A 23,599-nucleotide genomic window follows, 5' to 3' on the forward strand; every position below is an offset into this window, starting at 1 on the left:
AATAAAATTAATAATAATAATAATAATAATAATAATAATAATAATAATAATAATAATTATAATAATAATAATTATAATAATATATTTTCTTAATCAATAACAGCTTGTGATAAATGTCAGCTTGTAGTCTAGCGAGGTTGTTATACGCCAGAGTAGTTCTGTTTATAATAGCACAAAGCGTTTAGTGTTAAATTACTTTGCAACGGCTTCGCATGCACAGCATGAGTCAGGATTGTACTGAAACATGATACTTAATGTGTAGTAGGTTTACAAAATATTTCATTTCTATAAGCTCGATTGTGACGAGAGCATATAGCTCTCGTGAATAAAACTTTGTACTAAAGGATCATATTTAAACTGTTGTAGATGTAGTATACTTGTAGATTAACAACATATTTCATTTCTATTAGCTCGACTGTGGTGAGAGCTTTGATCTTATCGAATTCCTCTCGAGAACGTAATATTTGATAGATAAACAGACAGTTTAAAGCAAAAGAGATGGCAGGAAAGTTGAAAATAGGAGTTGTAATATCATCCACCAGAGAAGGTCGTATAGGAGAAAGGGTTACAACATTTGTGAAAAATGCCATTCTTAAGGACCACGAAGTTGTTGTTTTTGGTATGTACATTTTATTGCTTAAATGCCATAGTTTATTGTGTAAGGAACTGTGTTATATTAAGTTTCTGTTTTTCTTTTCAAATGTCTCACTATATTTGTATTGTGTCATTTAATGTGTAATGATTTGGTACGGAAGTTTTTTTGTGAGTCCTCGTACAGTACGTTTAGTATGGGAATTGCTAATGTAATTTTATATATACAACATTAACTTCTATACATAAATCACACGCCTTAATTCACCTATACACTAAGTATACGCTTAACCAGGCTATAAGCCCATTTATCTACAAAATGGCGGTTCTAAAACGCGCTCTATCTCTCCGGCATAATGCGACTATTTTCGTCGCTGTCGGTTGAGGTTACATACCACTATTTACCGTGACAGCCGTCACAACGCTCCCCCCGACTTTATTTGAAAAGCCTTGACCTTGAGGGAAAACCTTGACAAACTTAAGACGTAACCCCTTTTTAACAAAATTACCGACATTCTAGCTATGGCCACATCTCAACCAAAGTTTAAATCAACCTTTACTTGAAGACTTTGACCTTGGGACCTTTAACCCAAACACAGTTTAAGTTCAAACCAACTTTAATTTTAAGACCATGACCTTGGGGCTTTTAACCCAAATAGGTAATTAAAACACCTTTAATGGTCCATTGAATTGCCTGAGGAATAGCCCCTTGAAACCGATTGGTCTGGACGTTGGTGTCTCCTCCTTCACCTGGATCGAAACGACCCCAGTTTTTATTGAAGATAAGTCGAAACGAACATCCAAAGATGCACTTCAATTTAATCTAACAATCCTCTTTGAGCGGAAACAGCTTCCCAGCTCCATTGACCTTCTTCGCCTTTACTTGGGACACTGAAACAGGTCATCCGCATTTATTGCTGCCTGACACATCAAATCCATGGATTTTCTTTCCTCAAGAAGGCGACTGCTTCTGCTTTGTATCTTAGGATACTTGGTGACGAAAAGTCCCTCCCTTCTAGCGGAAAATACGGAGCATCCGTCTCTTACAGAAGGCGATGTCTTGGCACTGCTCTAAGTGCTTCTATCTGGTCCGCATTGAATCTTGAAACCAGGAGGGTAAATCCACAGTAGAGCCTTGAGAATGCCTCTAACCATTTTCTCAAAACATAGGCATTTCCACTGAAACAATGAAGATAGACCTGTTGATTCTCAGGCAGATAGGATTTGACCCAACTCAACAGTAGCATGTAGGCCTCTGTCCCATTGTCACCATGCATCCCTCTACAATGCAAAACCAGCACTTGATGTGGCTGCACCAGGGGCAAGACACTCTGCAATAACTCTAGCTAGAGATGCCAATGTTGGATCGGCTCTGTGTGATCCACGCCAATCTCACCAACAGCCCCCACTCTTGGATTCCTGCTAAGCACCTCTAGTCTTCGGAACTCATCACAGTCTGGAACATACCTATGTTTCGCACTTTTGGGATGAATACCAATAGCCACTACAATATTTGTTGGCTACTCCTTCAAGCTCCTATTTGTGGGCCATGCATCAGGATCGCAGTAACTGGCACAAGCCCCGGTCAACTCCACTCTGTGGGAAGTATCCACATCAGCTAGTTACGGCGCTACAGTGACGTCTCCCCCCAGGCCTAACCGATGGCACAGCCTATCCAAATGAAAATGAGCGTCATAGGCTTTGGGCAAAATGTCCTTAAGAAGCCCAGGAGGTGCAGCATAGGTTTCCATCCAATAGTCACTCTGCGGTGGTTCTAACGCCGCTGCCATACCGTCTGTGCATGGAATGAGCCTATCATGGTTCAGTACACACACAGCATTCCTGAGTTTCACTCGATACAGATAGCTTGATAATATCTCTACAATCACAGCCGGTCCTTTCCAAGGAGAACAGAGTTTTATACAGTTGCCTGTGGTCACTGCAGTATCCAAAAGATACACCATATCACCTTTCTGGTAGGGCCGTATCAATATCTTCAGATCATAATCCCGTTTTGATCTTTTCAAAGAGGTCTTGAGGGTTTCTCTTGCCACCTTTTGTGCATCTTGAATGCCTTTCGCAAGATTAGCAACATACTCATTGGGCTCTTGTTGATTTCTCTGTGGCAATGGAAACATAAGCTGTGCTGGAGTATTCACTTCCCTTCCCAACATCAGATAATTTGGTGTGAACCATGTGCTTCTGTTCAGAGACGATCTTATCGCACCAGCTATCTGCTGTACATTCTTGTCCCACTGATTTTGCGATTTGTTTAAAAAAAAAGCGCACTGAATCCATCAAGGTCCTGTTGTACCTTTCCACTTGACCATTAGCAGATGGCCTATATGGAGTGGTCCTTGCTTTGTGGATTTGCAATGTCTCGCACAGTGCGGTTAACAGCTTGCTCTCAAAATTTCGCCCCTGATCAGAAAACAGCTGTAAGGGATACCCGAAGCGGGTAAAGAACTGGTCAATAGCTGCTTAAGCAGTTACTTCTGCCTTTTGAGAAGGTAATGGCACACCTTCCACCCACTTGGTGAACTGGTCAACCATCATCAAGCATCGGTACCCTCCCATAACCAGCCCTTTTCTTATTTCGGCTACACAAATCACACGAGAGTACGTATCGTTCGATATCCGCACTCATACCAACCCAGAAGAACTTTTTCTTTATTTTTGCTTTTGTCCTTGCCACACCTTGATGTCCAGCTGATGGTATATCATGGTGCCACAAGATTGCCTGCTCTTTCAAACTTTCCGGCAAAACCAGATCCAAATCTCCAGTGTCTATTCTTTTACGAAGCAACACCCCATCTTTTAGCACAAACAGTTCTTTGTTTACCCAAAAATGCTTAGCAGTCGGGCCCCTCAAGAATAATTCTCCCTCACTTGGTACCTGACCAGTTGCAATGTAATCGAGTATTACTTTAAAAGAATCAACCTTTTCCTGTGCAGCCTTGAGGTCAGCTATAGAAAAAACCCAATATGCTGGATTGTCTTTAGAGAATTCCTGTGGCAGCTGTAAAGAACAGATTATAAGTATCTTCCATGGCCGAGAGTGTAAGATAGGTTCATTCTGACCCGAGCGTAGGGTGTTTTGCGGAAACGAGGTTTACCGAGTTTCCGCAAAACACCCTGCACGAGGGTCGGGATGAACCTATCTTACACGAGCGGCTATTGTAGATGCTTTTTCTCCTACCTCAGTTAAACAAAATTAAGTAAAAATGTATTTTTTTGCCGGAACTCTTTTGTGTTTAGTAAAAATACTTGCGTACGAATATGCAATAATTCGTGGTTATCATGGATATTCGCGCAGTGATTCAGAGTATGTAAATGGTCTGATCGGTCTTTAAATAGTTCTAAGAAGAGTGAAGCATTATTTCTTGAAAGGTGCGTGAAAACTGTTTTCTGGTGACATTTAAAGCGAGAAATAATTAACTCGCGTTCTAAATATTGCCACCAGACAAGGTTTCCATGATGCGCTACAGACGACAGTCTTCAACAAGGGAGGTAATTACAATGTGATGACCATTAAAAGAAGTTCCATACGAGCATTTCATCTTCGCCCGTGGGCAAATAATAATTTCCTGCATGGTTAAGTTAATGGATCTACTTATCTGAGGTGGGAGAAAACTATCTCTAGGTTTTCCTGATCATTCATTATATCAAACCCAGAACCTCTGTCTTCAAACCTGCCTATATCTATTGACCCAATATTGCCTATGAAATGTTCCAGCTCGGCTAGTTCTGTTTTCTGTAGATCCCGATATGAAATTCCTTCCTGGTCTACCAAATCAGTCCCTTCCCGGTTAGCTACGCCGGTAAAACCTGATCAGTAAAACCAGTAAAACCTTCCCGAGGCAACGCATCTGAAGACTTTTCCCGACATGGCCCGCCGGTAAAACCTGCCTGGTTAATTGAACCAGTATACCCTTCAAGATACATAGCAACGGTGATCCAATCTCCCTTTGAATTGAATCCAATCCCGGTTTATCTGTTTGAATTACATCCAACCTCTTGATCTCTGTCTAGCCTTTCCTAAACCTTTGTTATTGTAACCCCAGAGTCTTTTTGAACACCTTTCATCTATGGCAAGGTTGATAGATTAACAGCATCTTCCACTGTTCTTGTAAATTCTCCCCAGCGTTCATCTGCACGTGTACAATAGACGCATCCACCACATGGCAACTTTTATGGTGATATACCAACCACATACTCAGGACAAAGCACCAGATTGTCCCCCGAAAGTCTTGATAATGCATCCGCATTCTGATATTTTCTTCCAGCTCTATGTTTCACCACCATGTGATTCTGTGATAACTCCTCAATTCATCTAGCCAGCTGCCCTTGAGGTTCTTTGAACCGAAGCAACCAGGTTAAGCTGGAGTGATCTGTTCTCACCGTAAACACTCTGCCTAAAAGGTAATGTCTATATTGTCTTGTGATACGGACAATGGCTAAAAGTTCTTTTCTAGTAGTGCAGTAATTCTTTTGTTCCGTTGTTAGCGAAAAGCTACAATAAGAAATTACTTTTTCAACACTTACCTGCACTTGACTCAACACTCCTCCTATTGCAAAGTCTGAAGCATCTGTATCAAGAATGAAATATCAATCTTTACTTGGAAGCCCTAGTATGGGCGATGTGGTAAGAGCTAACTTCAACTTTTCGAACGCCTCTGCTTGCTCTTCCTCCCATACAAACTTATTCTTTCCTGTGAGCCCGTAGAGTAGTTGCGCTTTTTGTGCAAGCCCTGGTACAAATTGTCGATGGTAGTTAACAAACCCGAAAAATTTCTCAACTTCTTTTGATGATTTAGGGACTGGCCAATTGACCACTACCTCGATGTCTTTGTCTGCCATCCCTATTTCATTCCTGCTCACAATACGTCCCAAAAACTGAACTTGATTATGAAAAAATAAACACTTGCTCGGCTTTAAATTCATATCATGCTGTTTTAATCTGTCCATTGCTTTAGCCAAGTTTTGCAGATGGTTTTCATAGATGTGTCCCAAAACCAGAATATCATCTTAAAATGCCAAAAACTGTCTTCCAATTCAAGCCCATAAAGATGAGATTAACCACTCGACTGAAGGTAGCCGGTGCATTTGTTAAACCGAACCCCATTCTAACATGTTCGAAAAGACCATATTTCGTTAGAAATGCAGTTTTATTTTGATCCGGTTGACTTATCTTCACCTGCCAGTATGCAGAATTAGCGTCCAGTTTTGAAAACCACACACTCCCGGACAAAGTATCAAGACAGTCCTCAACTAATGGTAACGGAAATGTGTCTTTCACTGTAACGTTATTCAGTGCCCTGTAATCAACGCACCATCGAACAGATCCGTGACGCTTTCTGATCAAAACAAGAGCTGAGGCCCAGTCTGAAACAGACTGCTGTATCACTCCTCCATCAACCATTTTCTTCACTCCTCCATCAACCATTTTCTTAAGATGCGCCTCTTCCTCGTTGACAAAAAACAAGTTGGAGTTTTGCGCATGCGTAACTTTAAAAGCTTTGCGTCACCTGTGTCTATCGCATGCGCATTGGTAGTAAACTACCTAGATCAAACTCACTCTTGGCGGAAACATCCCTATATTCATTTAGTAGGTTAGCTAAACCAATCTGCTGACTATAGTCCAACGTCTCCTTTGATCTGTTAAAAACATCCTGCAAGTGTTCAGGAACAGTTAAATCTGTTCAATTGGCCTGTCTTACTGAATCTTCAATATCGCCATATTGCCATTCCTTTAAGTTGTTTACATAGTGGCCTCCAGTGAGGCCATTTACCACATCTGAAACAGATGAAGCTCTCTTTGCCTTGTTAAGCACAACATTTTCACCTGAAACAGGTGCATGTACGTTTGTATTGTTAAAAACAATATCTTTTATCGCAGCATCGTCTTGCCCGTCGTCCTCTTGCACGACACTCTCCACTTCATATGCAATAGCTACAAATTTTCCTCTCTTGAACGTGCAATATTTATCACCTACATTGACAAGAGACATCACTGGCTTTGTTCCACCCTCTCGTTAAACGCGAGGGATTTCAATTCCGATATTTTCGACTCGTTCGACCACATAATCACCCAAACTGTTGATTAACGTCACACCACTATCACTACTGAATTAGGGGGACCACAACCCTCTTAGAAATTGTAACCCTTGCAATTGTTGGCTTATCATCTTTAAACCGGGTTCTTAACGGAATGACTTCGCCATTTAACACCAATGTCTCTGCAGACCAGTCTACCTTTATGCCCAAATAATGCAATAAATCATGCCAAATTAACAGATCATCACTAATTGGCGCCACGAATACACGTTCCTTAAATGACTGGGTTCCTATCTGCATTCAGACAGGTTGTGTTATAAACCCCTTTAGTTCAGAGTCTTTATCTGCCATCTGCATTATTGCATCTTTCACCTTTTTTGTTTCGACAGAATTGTTATCTCGGCTCCAGAATCTTAATGTGCTGTCACTTGTTCGTCACAAATTGTCATTACCACTGACGATAACCCAGCACACACCCGTGTTACCTCAACACGTTCCACAGAAGCCTTCTGCTTTTCCATGTTTATAGTAGATTCCTTTATGTGGCCTACTCCTTTTTCGGGTCCAGGGTCAGGGCCAAGGTCCCTGTCCCCTTGTCGTTTAAAAACGATCTGAATATTTCTCTATAGGTTGTTTCTTCTTCAACCACTTTTTTATATTTTAACCAGTCTTTCTTGAAGTGCCCTTCCTGATTACAGAACCAACAGCTCTTGCCGCAACCATCTGTTCTTCCCGATTTAAAGTCTGGTTTAGACTCCGGTACAAAACATGTACGGCTTGATGTTAACTGCTGCACCTGTTTGGTGAGCTTGCTCTATTGCGCTTGGATGTTTCAAAACTGTATACTTGCCGGCCTCCTTGTCACTCAAGCCCTGGCAAAAGCGTTTGACTGCTTCCTTTTGCATGTGCTTTTCAGGATAGTCGCTAAAAGCTTCAATGAAAGGATAAAATCCAATCAGCCCAGAGCTCCAAACTTTCGTTTCCACCCTGCAACGCCTGTTCAAATTGAGATCGCAGAGTATCTGGCACCTCATTATTACCGAAACGGTACTTAAGCTTTTTTAACAGTCGCCTGTAAGACAGCTGCTTGGTACGGGTAATGATGGTAAAATAGTCAAGAGCGCTACCCTCCAAGCTCCAAGCAAGATTGTCGAAACTTTCCTCTTCCGTCCACTTAAGAGCTCTACGAATGCTCTTGAAACGACGATCAAATGAAGCCCACTTCGTATCACCCTTGAACGTTAAGTTCTTTGGCAATTTTCGATGATCACCTCGAACTGAACCAGTATCAGAAACAGATGACAACCGGTGCCGCCGTGCACGTCTTGACCTTGATCGTGAGCTCGAGGACGCTGAACTATCTGAAGAAGAAGAATAATGCCTACGCTTGTGATGCTTGCTCTACTTTTTAGAATGTTTTGACCTTTGTCTCGACCTCGACCTGGACGGTGAGTCCGAGGTAGAGCTTGAATAATGTCTCCTGTGAGACTTGTGCTTTCTTGTCTTCCTGTGTGATGGTGACCTTGACCTTGAATCCTTGACCTAGTAGCTGTATAAATCTTAAGCGCCATATCCACAACTTAATAACACAACACCAGGAAAGAAACCAGAATACTAGTGACGTAATTGCATGTGGGAACTTTACCACAACTAGTAGCTGAAACAGCCAAACCAGCCTGCTCTACCTTCTCATTTATCAGATTGCTGAAACAGCACTCTACTACATTCCAAATACAGGTGCAAGGTCTTGATACATGCCTTTGCTGAAACAGCACTGCATAAAGCAAATCAAATATTCAACCACGAATTTCTGTTTACAATACAATGTTACATTTAGATAAAATCTAAAACATTGTGCATATGCATTATGTAACCAGAAACTGCATAAAATACAGTAGAAGAAGGAATTATCTTTTAGCAGTTCAATGTTGCATTTAGATAAAATCTAAAACATTGTGCATATGCAAGGACCTTTATGCCAGACTGGCTTAATCCCTAAATGTGGGCATACACGTAGATAACTACAAATCTCATCTTAAATTTATCAGGCCTTTTACTTATTTGGGACTCAAACCTCTCTTGTTGGGTCTGTTTCGTCTGTTGAGGTATTGTGGTCTTCAATTGGTCCTACATCTCAAGAATCAGCTCCCAACAAACGCACTATAATGTCAGTAAGGGTCTGCTCCAATCACTTACCATGTTAGCAATCAACTGTTCATGCACACAATCCGCCAAAAACACTAACGGTATACAGTTCGTCGGTCGCGAAATCACATGACCCGATCTTTAACTTCCCTCCAAACGTATGTTCGTTTATGTTCTGACACCACTTATGTAATTTTATATATACATCATTAACCTATATACATGAATCACACGCCTTAATTCACCTTTACACTAAGTATACGCTAAACTAGGCTAAAAGCCCATTTTTCTACAAAATGGCGGTTCTAAAACGCGCTCTATCTCTACGGCATAATGCGACTATTTTCGTAGCTGTCGGTTGAGGTTATATACCACTATTTAACGTGACAGCCGTCGCAACATTGCTATTTAAATCGTTCAACTGATTTAATGGTAAAAGAATTATCAATTATCATTTGTTTTTTTTATTTCTTTTACTTTGTTATATAAATGTATATAAACGTATTTGTAAAAACAAAGTATTTATGGTAAGTTTGTTGCTTAAAGATTAAAGGGGTTAAATATATTTAAATGGTTTGTTTCTAAATAATTTAAAAATGTGGACACGACTAGAATATTATAAGCAAGGTCATTAGTGTACTCTGCTGGTTTATGAACATGCTTTAACTCTTTAATAAAATTTGTTAAAGTCATTTATTGATAACAACGATATGGCATATATAATCCATGATTTGACAAACGGAAATTCATCCACTCTATAATAACATTAAGAAAGTAGTTCATACTTATACCAACCAAACGTTAAATGTGTTATGATTAACCTACATGTCCAAATCTTAAAGGGGCTGTACTCCGTATGATGAAATAGCCCCAAAAAAGAGAAAATTGTTGAAAACTAACATAAACTTGATATCGATGTGTACAATGCATTAAAACTTACTATCTGAAGTACCACATAGTTTACATTTAATTTATTTTTCGCAGTTTTTTTTCCATTAAAAAAGATTACAATGTATGTCTACCTAGTAGAATTCATTCCTTATGCGTAATTGGCTAGTCGATGGTATCACGTGATATTACCAAGTAGGGTATATAGCTGAACTTTTCCCTTCGTAGAACCCGGGTTGTCAGATTCACAGTCCGGTAGAGCGTTGGACTTTGAATCTGACAACCCGGGTTCGATTCCCGGGCGGACCAGGTCACTTCTGTTGTGATTGGTTATGAAATCCTTTCTACGACCATTCGCACCGTACCACTGCCCCTGGCATGTACAGAAGTTGTCAGTTCATTGCAGAAGTGAAAGCACCTAGTACTGGTTCACCGCCCAGGATAGGTGTGCGGTGGTTGAACTGTCACTCTGGGACCCTTCAATGTGCTCACGCCGGGACCCGGAGTATAAACTACTAACACCACCCGTAGAGGGTAGGCCTTCGTAGCACAGTGGGCCCAACACTAGACTGCAATTTTGGCGACCCCATTTCGAGCCCGACTAGATTTTCTTTACATTTTGGTATTTTTTTTTATAATTATGATGTCAAAGATTGAAACATTTTAATAAATAATTGTCCTGAGATTCGTTACAGAAAAAAACCTTTTTAGGTGTCAATCTGGTGTACAGTTCCTTTAATGTTGTACGATGTTCTGTCTTAATTAAGTATTCTTAATGTTTAATGTTCTCGTATAGATATTATATTATCATTCTTTAGAGTGGGTTAGTGTATGTACGTATTCATTTAGACATACAGAGGAAATACTTATATACATTTTAAAACTTCGAATTGAAGTAGTGTTTGCAACCTCGTTTATTATAACTACATGTGCATGTGCAACTTTACTATCTTTTTTGAAAAACTCAACCCGACTGTCATTGCAATAATCAACCACCTTTCGCAACTTCAGATCCGTTGAAAGAAGATCTTCCACTGACACAACAATCCTTGAATTTTATGTTCAACCCTTCGGTTGTACCTCAAAACATAAAGGATCTGAATGAAAGATTCAAAGGCAAGTCATTGGTTGGAATGTTTATATTTTACAGTTTACGCCTTCATTCATAGAAACTAAGAATTTAACATATGGAAATATCGGTACATGATAAATCAGAAAAATAAGTTTTTGCCAACACTAATGCATGTTTAACAATAACTAGTCTAGAAAGAAAATGGCAGTTATTTTCATATGTGATACGTACATTTCAGAGATTAAAAAAAGCTTTTTCATTTTCGTTTGTATAATATTTTTTATCCTTTATCAGCCCTTGATGCACTCGTGTTTGTTTGCGCTGAGTACAATTGGAGCCTACCACCCGCCCTGACAAATCTCATGGACAACATTCCCCCACCCACTGTGGCATGGAAACCGTGTGGATTTGTTACCTATTCCATGGGTAACAACGCCTTTATCATTACATACCATTTAAACAATAGGGAAATCTCTGCTATCTCCGCCCTATGACAAGCCTCGGATGTACGTCGCCGCATTTAGTAAAAGTAGTTCGTAATAAAAAATGTACTGTTTTAACGTATATCTTTTTTACTAAGTTTTAATTCATTACCAGTGAAGTGCACAATTGCATAAATAATTGAGATTCCTAAAAGTAAAGTCTTTTGGCTTGCAGCGTTAAATGTAAAAAAATGTAAATGTAAAAAAGTTTGACATTGTTTACCGTCCATTAAACATCCAAGGTTGTTCGAAGGAAAATTGCCGAGGTTCTACGATTTTCATTTTAACAATATATTTGTTAGTGTCTACAATTTTACAATTTTAATTCTAAAAAACGTTCTTTGTAATGCTACTTGGTTCACATGTTGCCAGATACAATACTCATATGTTCCTATGGCTTAAATACTTATTTATTCCCCCTGTTCGACCTTAAGATATAACAAATGCGCGTCAGCGTTCACTCCATCACGCTCTTACCGTTATCTTACAATTTAAGTTAAAGTGGCTCGCTTATGTTATGGTACCAAAAATACGGTTTCCCGGTAATGCGTGTGAAAACATTTGTTATAATGATTGATTTAAACTAAAGTGAGGAGCGAACCCGGTACAATCAAGACAAAAGGGTAAAGTGATACCATATCCACTCGGCCACAAAAGGCCTCAGACTACGCTGACGGATATTTAAAACATTAAAATACATTGGTAGCATCACGTAATAAGGTCAATCAACCAATCACGCTTGAGCCTTTGGCTGAATCGCCATACTCACGCTTTTCAAATTGGTTGACTTCTAAGACAATATTTGAGCATATATCAACATTTGTTGAAATGTTTCAGCCGCCAGTATCTAAGTTTTTAACCCCTTATGATTTGCCTCGTATTATAAAAACCATGAGAGTCCCTTTAAAGCTATGAAATTATATCTTAGGCTCTAAGCAATGTGAACGAAAGAAACGATCCACATCTGTTTTTAATTGCAAAAAAATGGCTCTGTTTTAAATTATTTGTGGTTTTGTAAAAAATCTTTTAGTGCAAGTATGTTAACCTGGTGCTATGGTACTTAGATCTCACAGTTTATGACACTTGAAAGCGCAAACATGCATGTGGATAATCAATAACAGCAACAAGAACACGATCAAGTATTCAAGAACGTCTAGGTGTTTACAATCAATGTTAGATGACATCGAAAGCTACTGAAATACGTGGGCTTTGCGTCTTAATGTACATAAAACAAAAGTTATGATTTTTGAAAATGGTCGCCATACGTTATATGACTTCTATTTGTATAACTCTAAGATCGATGTTGTCTCTTCATTCAAATATTTGGGTGTACATCTTTTTAAAAATGGAAACTTTAATCGCACTCAACAAAGAGTCGCCCAACATGCATCGTTTTCACTCCATAATCTATTCGTCGTTTTCAATAATCTGGACCTTCCAGTTAGTTATAGGTTGAATTGTTCGACTCGCTTGTTTTACCAACACTAAATTATGGGCCAGAAGTATGGGGCTACCATGAGGGACCGGATGTAGAAATTTTGCTCTTGAAATTTTGTCGGAAATAATTAGGTGTGAGACGCGATCGCCAAGCTCTGTTTGGTGAACTTGGTCGAATACCGATGTCAATACACAGAAAAATACTACTTATAAAGTACTGGATAAGATTAATTACTTTAAACGAAAACTTCTTAATATATAAAACATATAATATGCTAAAAAACGATACTAATATTGAACTTAACAATAAGGGAAATAACTGGGCATTCAGAGTTCAGCAGATTCTCAATGAACACGGGCTTGGTTATTTCTGGGAGAACCAGTTTAATATGCTTATCGATTTTAGTGTTATAAAACAGCGTATACTAGATAATTATCACCAAAGTTGGTATTCATCCATAAATAACTCAGGACGTCTTGAAACATATTGTCTTTTTAAACATACATTTCCGATAGAAAATAACCTTTATGATGTAAAAGATTCAAAATTTAGAAAAGCAATGTCAAAATTTAGTGTTTCATCACATGATCTACAAATTGAACGTGGTAGATACGTAAATACACCTAGATGTCAAAAATTATGCATCTACTGCAACCAAAGAATGATTGAAAATGAATATCACTTTTTACTAATATGTCTGAAATACGCAGACTTAAGAGCCAAATTTTTTAAAATATATTACTACACGTGGCCAACAAAGTTCATTAATTTGTTATCTAACAAATCATCGTCATCATCACATCATCACCTCTATCATCACCTTCATCAATATCATCTTTACCGTCATCATCATCATCGTCATCATCATCATCATCGTCATCATCATCAACATCAATATCATCGTCACAATCATCATCACCTCTATCATCACCTTCATCAATATCATCTTTACCGTCATCATCATTATCGTCGTCATCGTCATCGTCATCGTCATCATCATCATCATCATCATCATCATCATCATCGTCGTCGTCGTCGTCGTCGTCGTCGTCGTCGTCATCTTATAAAATCTTTTTTTTTATATTTAAGGACGAATGGGAGGATCAAGAGCGGCTGTTCAGCTTCGGATATTTACAGGCGGTATGGGCATGATGGCTGTACCAACTAATACATCCATTCCACTAGCCCACGAAACACTGGATGCGAGCGGAAACACCAAAGACAATAAATTGAACGAGGAGCTTTATGTAACGTTAAAACAAGTGTATTGGGCGGCCAAGGCACTGAAGTCCTACGCTGAGAATAACCTTGCACCGATTTGGGCGTCATCGTAGATCTGACATTTTAAGAAACCCATTCCGTGAAGAGTTGTATCAACATTAGAAATGTTCGAATAAAAAACTGTGTACATTGCTTAAATTGTTGTCAAATCATGACCGTCGGTTTAAACTGTTCAAATTATGATCCTTTTCGTTTCTTCATTAAAACAATGTTTTCTTTACATTAATATTTCGTTATATTTGTCTTTATTTATGTCCATCTATATTAAATTTTGATTATGATACAGTATACTACTTAAAACGGCACTATTATTCAAAATAAACACATATTCATGTATAACAAACATACATTCTGAGTGACAAACCTTAAACTTCTTACAAAATTAAGCACAAAATTGTAACCGTGTATTTAATTGCTGAAACCGCAAACATATTAAATAATAAGTGCTAAAAAATTTACTGTGATGTACTATAGTCTCAAAAGCTAAAAATACCGTGTTTGCTGCACCTTTCTTTTAAATAAAACGCGGTATTCTTCATAAGAGCCACTGTTCTTTTTACAATTATTTATCCTTTTTGTTATATTTAAACTATTGTATTAATTGTGGTTAACCTTATTTGGGAGTAAGAGTGCATCTTTAAACTATGCACATATTATGAACATAAGTATGTGAACAATACCGAAAAAGAAACAAATAAATTCGTACCTATCAAGGTATTACTACATACATCAAGCAAATGTTGATCATATTACAACTTAAATACACACAAGAATTATTTAATACCCTGTAGAAAACAATGTTACTTTATAACAGTAAATTGTCAAACATCTAAATATTATAGTTCTATATGCGTCAGAATTTTTAACAAAATCATTTAAAAGAGATTTCATTATGGCATGATATTTTATGATTATAAAACATGTGGTATTCGTTGTCACTATATCATACATTTTAAACGATGTGAGAAAAGTAACAACTTCGGAACACACAGAGTACTGATAATCCATCATAAACACTTTATACACAACACAAATACACAACAGTATTACTGTTTATGCACTTATCAAAACATTCAACACTGTTTTAATATATGTAGAGAAATGACACTTAACATGTTTATGAAACTCACTTGATCAAATATCGATAAATAAACAAACGGTTAATTGCATGATGCAAATTGTGGTAATCTCAAGTGGGAGTAAGCTTATTTATCCTCGCCATCGGGTAATCTCCTTTCGGCTAGCACGCTACAGTTTACCTTAAGACTGCAAAACTATTATTAAAAAAAACACATCATAATATAAAAGTTTTGCAACAATATTTATAGCGTGGTTGCTTTGGACTATAAAATATATCGATGTCTACACAGTAAATAAAAATCTTAAGTTAAATAATCAGTTAACGTTTTTTAATATAATCTAAAGATAACATGATGGTCAAAGAAACAACATAAATATATCAGTAAAAATGACCTAAATCGTATTTCTTCAGACCCAGCCTAAATATATGACATATATTTCATTGGCATTGTATACACTCGCTAGTTTGTAATTCATTAATGTTTTATCACACATATATCTATTGGTCCGTTCTTGTACCCAATTATTAAGAACTCTGTGTATATGCATCCAATACACAGGGGATTTGTCACACCCCTTCCTGTCAATTTATAAAAATGAAAGGAGAAATATTTGACGTCAATCGTGGTCTTTCTACAGTTACATAACATTTTGATTGCTTTGACATTTTGTTTGACGTAAATCGAATGAAATATACGTAGACAACGTTTATTTTGTTTATTATTTTCTTTATATTAGCATCATAATATACATATGGAATTGAAATGATATTATAACAGGAAAGACATGGACCATATCAATCAACCAGAAATGTGTGGCATCATGACAAGTATATTTTGAATAGGAGTAACAGCAGCGTGCCCGAGGGTCGGAACTTTTTACCGCCCCGCATACATAAAAAATAATAATAATAATAATAATAATAATAATAATAATAATAATATTTAATATAGTTATAATTATAATAATAATAATAAGTATAATAATAATAATAATAATAATAATAATAATAATAATAATAATAATAATAATAGTAATAATATTAATAATAATAATAATAATAATAACAAAAAAATATTAAAACATAAATAATAATATTGGAAATAATTAAAAAAAAATATAATAATAATAATAATAATGATAAAAATAATTATAATGAAATAATAATGATAATAATAAAAACAATAATAGTATTAAAAAATAATAATCATGATATTAAAAATAATACTAAAATGATAATAATAATAATGATAATAATAATAATAATAATAATAATAATAATAATAATAATAATAATAATAATAATAATAACAATAATAATAATGATAATAATAATAATAATAATAATAATAATAACAATAATAATAATAATAATATTGATAAAAATAATTATTATTAAAGTAAACAAAGACAATTATTATTATTGATAATAATAATAATAATAATAATAATAATAATAATAATAATAATAATAATAATACTTATACTTATACTAATAATAACAATAATAATAATAATAATAATAATAATAATAGAAATAATAGTAGAAATAATAATAGAAATAATAATAAAAGTAACAGAAGCAATAATAATAAACACCGTAGCATACCAGTATGCAATATTGTTCTACTAAAAGTTAGTAACTGTTTATCTGTCTGTCTTTAAATATATCGAAGAATTTACCAAGTTTTTCACACTTGGCTTCGAACACCTTTAATACCTTTTGTTACACTGTCATTTACTCTGCAGTGGCTTCGCATGCACAGCATGTGTCAGGATTGTACTAAAGGATTATATTTAAGCTGTTTTAGGTGTTGTTGATTAACAAGGTCTTTCATTTCTATAAGCTCGATTGTGACTAGAGTAAATAGGTCTCGGGAATAAAACTTACTTAAGGATTGTATTTAAAACTTCTATTAGCCCGACTGTAGCGAGAGCTGAGATCTTATCGAATATCTCCCGAGAACGAAATATTTAATGAATGTACAGACAATATAAAGCAAATGAAATGGCAGGGAAGTTGAAAATAGGAGTTGTTATATCATCCACCAGAGAAGGTCGCATAGGAGAAAGGATTACAACATTTGTGAAAAATGCCATTCTTAAAGACCATGAAGTTGTTGTATTTGGTATGTAGTTATTTTTTTACAAATTTCATAGTTAATTGTGTTAATAAATGAGTTGTTATAAGCTATTGCGTTATTTTTTAAATATCTTACTATATTGTGTTCATCTATGTGTACAAAATTGGAACGTGCGCATATTCGCGTATTTTAAATATGCATTAAACGTATACTTTTCGCCAAGGCTGTATTGTTCCTGTAAAATTCTCTGCTTTTTTTAGTGTTTCATTGAATATACCCGCTTTGATGGAAAGTTTGATTTTCTCAGATGACAGTGTGTGTATATACCACGTGATAAATTACGTCATATATGCTACGCCGGGAGGCAACATTTTGCTTAAAATGAGGACTATAATCAAAGATAACTTTTCTTTTACAACACCATTTTAAATAAAACAAAGGGCAGTATATGCCGCTTAAAGAGCCCCACCTTCGTTTTATTACTGGAGTTTGATAAGGTGATTAGTTTCATCAAACACTTCGACAGACCTGTTTCCAAAATAATGTTTTGACAGTGCTCCGTCAGATGGCTGTATTGTGAAAAGGTTTGTTTAAGTGTTTTTAGAAACTAAAATCTCAATCAAACTCTGGTTAAATACCGAAGGCGGGCTTCCATAAGCGGCGTAGACTGCGCTATGTTTCATTTAAAATGGTGAAGAAATATTGAAGTTATCTTTGTTTAACGTGATCATTCGAAGCAAAATATTGCATTCCGATGTAGCATTTATGAAGCAATTTACCACTTGGTATACACACACTGGGTAAAGTGCTTGATTTATATAAACTCTTAATATTTTAATATGATAATTAACAAAAAACTAATGACACCTAGCATTTGTATGAGCACAAGTAATTAATCATGTTTACTTCGCTGGATTAAGATATCTTATACATTTTCATGTTTAAAATTGCTCTTAAACACAATTTATTTAGGTCATGAACTTATAACAACGTTATACAATGCAAAATCCATGATCATATAAACTAAAATTCACCCACCCGATCTGTGATAAAAATGCAACTGAACTTTAAGTGTGTCCCATGCTTATCATAATTCCGTTCATTATTAAATGTTTTAGACATAAAAATAAACTTGTAATACAATAAAGTAAACAAGGACATTTTTAGGTGGTAAGTTTGCCTGCTCCCCCTCAATGAAAACGCTAGTGCAATTTCATTATAAATCAACAAATAAAAGTGTTTTTATACTTTATATCAGACGATTGCATAACTTGACTATCCTTTTTGAAAAACCTGAACGCGCCTTAAAATATAGCAATTTCTCTTCGGGGCTAAACATCATAAGCTCTCCTTCGTTTTCATCCGATTCAATATATATTTGAAAGAAATATGCCTAAACATAGCAATAATTTCACCACCATTTGCAATTTCAGATCCGTTGGAAGAAGACCTTCCACTGACACAGCAGTCCTTGAATTTTATGTACAACCCCTCGTCTGTACCTCAAAACATAAAAGATCTGAATGACAGATTTAAAGGCAAGTCATTTGTTGGAAATAAATATTTTAACATTTTAAGCCTTCATTCATAATAGTTAACAAATTTAAATACGGTACGAGTTTATATCCATGATAAATCACAGAAATGAAAAAAAATGTGCTATATTTCTCAGAGAAATAGTAAATTTTAGGTAAAATACCAGTGCACTTTTGACAAAAACATGTCAAGAAGGTTAATAGCGGTGTTAAATTTTAATGTGGTACGTGCTCTTCAAACATTTAAACAAATTCATTTTCGCTTGTATATATAATTTTTCATCGTTTGACAGCCCTGGATGCACTCGTATTTGTTTGTGCTGAGTACAACTGGAGCCTACCCCCCGCCCTCACGAATCTCATGGACAACATTCCACCAACCACTGTGGCATGGAAACCGTGTGGATTTGTAACCTATTCCATGGGTAATGACGTCTTTATCATTACTTACCATTTTAACAACAGGGAAATCTCGGCTGTCTCCGTTCCACGATGAGCCTCGGATGTACTACGGCGCATTTAGTAAAAGTAGTTCGTAATAATAACATAAAACTAAGTGTTGTTTTTAAACGTGTACTTTTTATTACTGAGTTGACATTGATTCACTGTGTATTATTACATAAGTAATTGAGATTCCTAAGTGTTATGTCTTTGGCTTAAATGTGAAATTGAAACAACGACGCGATCTACTTGCGGCGTAGTTAAATGTAAAACGGTCTGACATCGTTAACCGTCCATTATACATCCGAGGATATTATAAATTATAATTGCAGAGGATATGCGTTTGCCAGTTTAACTATCAACTTGTCAATGTTTACAATTTTGAGCCTTTACATTAAAACCGTTCATCGTCATGTTCAAATGGAACTTGGTTCACATGTTGAAAGATACACATATGTACAACAAGGTGCATAACTATGGCTCCCCCCTTAAAGTTATTCCCCCGTTTAGACTTAACAAATGGTGTTCGCCCCACAACGCTCTTATCGTTATCTACCATTTTATTACCATTTAATGTTTATGTTTTGGCATAAAAAAATGTTTTGCCGGTAGTGCATCCGAAAACACTTATATAGCAAACAATTACTCTTTGACACCAACATTGCAGAAAATATACAATTTAAATATAAACAACGCTGGTTGTGGTTGACCCACGCCGGTACAGTGAAGTAAAGGAAATATAACTGATACCATAACCAATTCGCCCACAAGGACCGATATTAAGCTGGCGGATATTTAAACGTATAACAGTGATATACTCACGCGTTAATGCCATTCAACAAATCACGCTACAGCTTTTAACTGAATCGCAATACTAATGGTTGAAATGTTTCAAAATGGTTGAATTTAAAGTTAAAATGTGGGTTTATACCAACATTTTAGCCCCCAATCGTCAGTATTTTAGTGTAAATACTCCATGATTTGAAACACTTTTTTTCATAATATTTTTTCCGTGAAAAGTGCATTTTACAAACCATCAAAAAGTCCCTTTGAAACTAAAGCTGAACTCTCACAGATTCTGAAAGTGTTGCCATTGTTTTAGTTTTTGTCTTAGAATCAACTTAAATTGGTATCAATGCCTTCAATTATTTCATATAACTAACGACATCTCATAATAGAACAGATCTCATTTGTTTAGAGAACTGCCGAAAAAATATTTTTCCTTGAAACCTTAGTAACGCTTTTAGCTTTAAATAAGCAATATTCGAACGTTAATATGAAAAACAACTTCGGCGATCTGATCTTTTATCTGCAGTAACATCACCAGTTTCAAGAAATTTACGCAAACATTGGCTGGTTCAAAGACAAAAAATAAAACGACTGTCAAAACGGTCAATTTGTGAGAGTCAAAACGGTCCATTTGTAAGAGAGAGTAAAAATTGTCAATTTATGAGAGACAAAACGGTCAATTTGTGAGAGTCAAAACGGTCAATTTGTAAGAGAGAGTAAAAATTGTCAATTTATGAGAGACAAAACGGTCAATTTGTGAGAGACAAAACGGTCAATTTGTGAGAGTCAAAACGGTCAATTTGTAAGAGAGAGTAAAAATTGTCAATTTGTGAGAGACAAAACGGTCAATTTGTGAGAGACAAAACAGTCAATTTGTAAGAGAGAGTAAAAATTGTCAATTTGTGAGAGACAAAACGGTCAATTTGTGAGAGACAAAACGGTCAATTTGTGTGAGACAAAACGGTCAATTTGTGAGAGTCAAAACGGTCAATTTGTAAGAGAGAGTAAAAATTGTCAATTTATGAGAGACAAAACGGTCAATTTGTGAGAGACAAAACGGTCAATTTGTGAGAGTCAAAACGGTCAATTTGTAATAATATCATTAATTAATTGTAGTGATTTAGAGTTGTCTTAAATGATCATAGTTTAAACTGATTACCAGTGAAGTGCAGTCATAATTAAGAATCACAGGAGTTCAGTAATAAAGTTTAACTGCCAAACAGAATTACTACGCGATCTACTTGCAGTGGATTAAAACGTATCGCTTTTTGACTATGTAAACCATCCAAATACATCCGTGTTTGTCTTAGATAAAAATGGCCGAGGAGCTTGAAATGTTTAAAAGAACTCAGGTGGAAGTGTGTTTACCCGGATGCTGAGGTACTTTGATCGAAAGTTTTATAGCACTTAAAGGGGCTGTACTCCGTATGATAATATAGCGAAGAAAAAAGAAAATTGTCGATACCTGACATAAACTTGGCATTGATGTGTACAAAAAATGCATTGACACTTACTAACTGAAGTACAGCATAGTTTACAATTTATTTATGTTTAGCAGTTATTTCGTATTTTTCCATTAAAATGATTACTGGGTATGTCTACCAGTTAAAAGTCATTCCTTATGCGTAATTGGCTAGTCGGTGTTATCACGTGATATTACCGAGGTTGGTGTATAGCTTAATAATGTCACCCATTTAGACTAAGCCTTCGTAGCTCAGTGGATACGACACTGGACTGCAATTTTGGCGACACGGGTTCGAACCCTGTCTCCGACACAATTTTGGTACTTTTCTTTACAATTAGGATATCAAAGCTTAACACATTCTATTAGATATTTGTCCTGAGATTCGTTACAGAAAAAAACTTTTTTGGGTGCCAATTTGGTGCACAGTCCCTTTAAAGCGCATACACGCATGCAAATTTAAAAAAAAATCAATAACAGCAACGAAAACATGCTCAAGTATTCAACATCGTCTAGGTACATATTATAACAGCTAAATGTTAGACCAGGGCTTCCCATTTACGTTCTGTAGTTTGCCTTTACTAAGAAATATTTCTAAATTTTATATATATCATTTATAGATAGCCAAGCAATCTCATTATTCTCTTATTAGAAATCAGCTCCGACAATATAGATATTTACGTGTCAGTCAGCATTCTTTAACGTTAACGTATAAACTCACATCCTTGTTTTATAAGATACTCGTTTGAGGAAAAGCAAGTTTCTCAGTTGTTATACATTATCATCGTCATCATCATTTTTATAAGGATATCATTATTATTATTTTTATAACTATTATTATTATTATTATTATTATTATTATTATTATTTATTATTATTATTATTATTATTATTTATTATTATTATTATTATTATTATTATTATTATTATTATTATTATTATTATTATTATTATCATTATTATTATTATTATTATTATTATTATTATTATTATTATTATTATTATTATTATTATTATTCATTATTATTATTATTATTATTATTATTATTATTATTATTATTATTATTATTTTTATTTATTATTATTATCATTAATATTATTATTATTATATTGTTATTACTATTATTATTTTTATAATTATTATTATATTTTATTATTATTATTATTATTATTATTATTATTATTATTATTATTATTATTATTATTATTATATTATTATTACTATCATTTTTTTTCAAAGGACGATTGGGAGGATCAAGAGCGGCGGTTCAGCTTCGGGTATTTACGGGCGGTATGGGCATGATGGCTGTACCAACTGGTACATCCATTCCACTAGCCCACCAAGCACTAGATGAGAGCGGAAAACCCAAAGACGATACGCTGAGCAAGGAGCTTGACGTAACGTTAAAACAAGTGTATTGGGCCGCCAAGGCACTGAAGTCCTACGCTGGGAACAACCCTGCACCGAACTGGGCACCATCGTAGATCTGACATTTAAAGAAACCCATTCCTTGAAATGTTTTACCACCATTAGAAATGTTCTTAGAAAAAAAAACTGTGAAACTTGCTAAGAAGGTTTTAAAATTTCATGACCCTCGGTTAAACCACTTAGCAGGTATTTTCAGTATTTCGTTTATTTATCATTTATATCACCATACTTACAGAAGCATCACTGTCTTGACTATGAAACCGTTTACTTTATTCAATAAAATTATGTATAGTCTGCATTGATAGATTTTTATATTTCGAAAATTTAATTCAATTGTTCTAGTTTGTTTTAAAATGAGTAAAAACTTGTTTCTTCATCATCCTAACTAATATTTCGAATGATTATCATACATGTATATCAATTATAACTTTATTATCCTTTCTACTTGTAAAAATAGATGAAATGATTTTATGTATCTGTTTTAGTGTTCCAAAATGTGGCAGAGACATACATTCTAATATAGCATGTTTTGCGTTGCTTGAGGACAAGCATATAAAAAAATATCGATTTGGTGTAACATAATAATAAAACGTAACATACTAGTATGCAATTGTTAAAGTATATCAACATCAATTTTACGTAGTTTAATTTTATATATTACTTAACACCGTAACCTACTTGTGTACAATTATTATACTATATCAAAGTAGGAACAGTTTGGGTAAAAGATGAGGTATCCGTTGGGGATATCTCAGACATTCTACACCATGTGTGAAAAGTACAAACCATGTACAATAATTTATGTCAGCCTGTGATACATGCCAG

At 35.3% G+C, this 23,599-nt stretch overlaps 2 protein-coding genes across 2 annotated transcripts; both read left to right on the plus strand.

The window, feature by feature from the left end:
- Nucleotides 1-208: 208 nt before the first annotated feature.
- On the plus strand, nt 209-14,180 carry LOC128206123 (NAD(P)H-dependent FMN reductase PA1204-like). The gene is made up of 4 exons (XM_052908390.1): nt 209-619; nt 10,693-10,797; nt 11,048-11,179; nt 13,763-14,180. Exons 1-4 carry the CDS (start codon nt 499-501, stop codon nt 14,005-14,007), a joined length of 603 nt encoding a protein of 200 aa, XP_052764350.1. The 5' UTR covers nt 209-498; the 3' UTR covers nt 14,008-14,180.
- A 2,261-nt stretch (nt 14,181-16,441) lies between these two features.
- Nucleotides 16,442-23,359, plus strand: LOC128206122 (quinone reductase-like). Its single transcript, XM_052908389.1, has 4 exons — nt 16,442-17,163; nt 18,552-18,656; nt 18,947-19,078; nt 22,586-23,359. The coding sequence occupies exons 1-4, from the start codon at nt 17,016-17,018 to the stop codon at nt 22,828-22,830; spliced, it is 630 nt and encodes a 209-aa protein (XP_052764349.1). The 5' UTR covers nt 16,442-17,015; the 3' UTR covers nt 22,831-23,359.
- Nucleotides 23,360-23,599: the final 240 nt, after the last annotated feature.

The sequence above is a fragment of the Mya arenaria genome, chromosome 10 (genome assembly GCF_026914265.1).
Source record: "Mya arenaria isolate MELC-2E11 chromosome 10, ASM2691426v1".
NCBI classification, from domain to species: Eukaryota; Metazoa; Mollusca; class Bivalvia; order Myida; family Myidae; genus Mya; species Mya arenaria.

Excerpts from the sequence above, each read along its gene's own strand:
- LOC128206123 (XM_052908390.1), top strand. The coding sequence starts at position 499 with ATGGCAGGAAAGTTGAAAATAGGAGTTGTAATATCATCCACCAGAGAA. Across the intron at positions 620-10,692 it reads CCACGAAGTTGTTGTTTTTG|ATCCGTTGAAAGAAGATCTT; the intron begins GTATGTACATTT and ends TCGCAACTTCAG. Across the intron at positions 10,798-11,047 it reads TCTGAATGAAAGATTCAAAG|CCCTTGATGCACTCGTGTTT; the intron begins GCAAGTCATTGG and ends ATCCTTTATCAG.
- LOC128206122 (XM_052908389.1), top strand. The coding sequence starts at position 17,016 with ATGTACAGACAATATAAAGCAAATGAAATGGCAGGGAAGTTGAAAATA. Across the intron at positions 18,657-18,946 it reads TCTGAATGACAGATTTAAAG|CCCTGGATGCACTCGTATTT; the intron begins GCAAGTCATTTG and ends ATCGTTTGACAG. Across the intron at positions 19,079-22,585 it reads ATTTGTAACCTATTCCATGG|GACGATTGGGAGGATCAAGA; the intron begins GTAATGACGTCT and ends TTTTTTTCAAAG.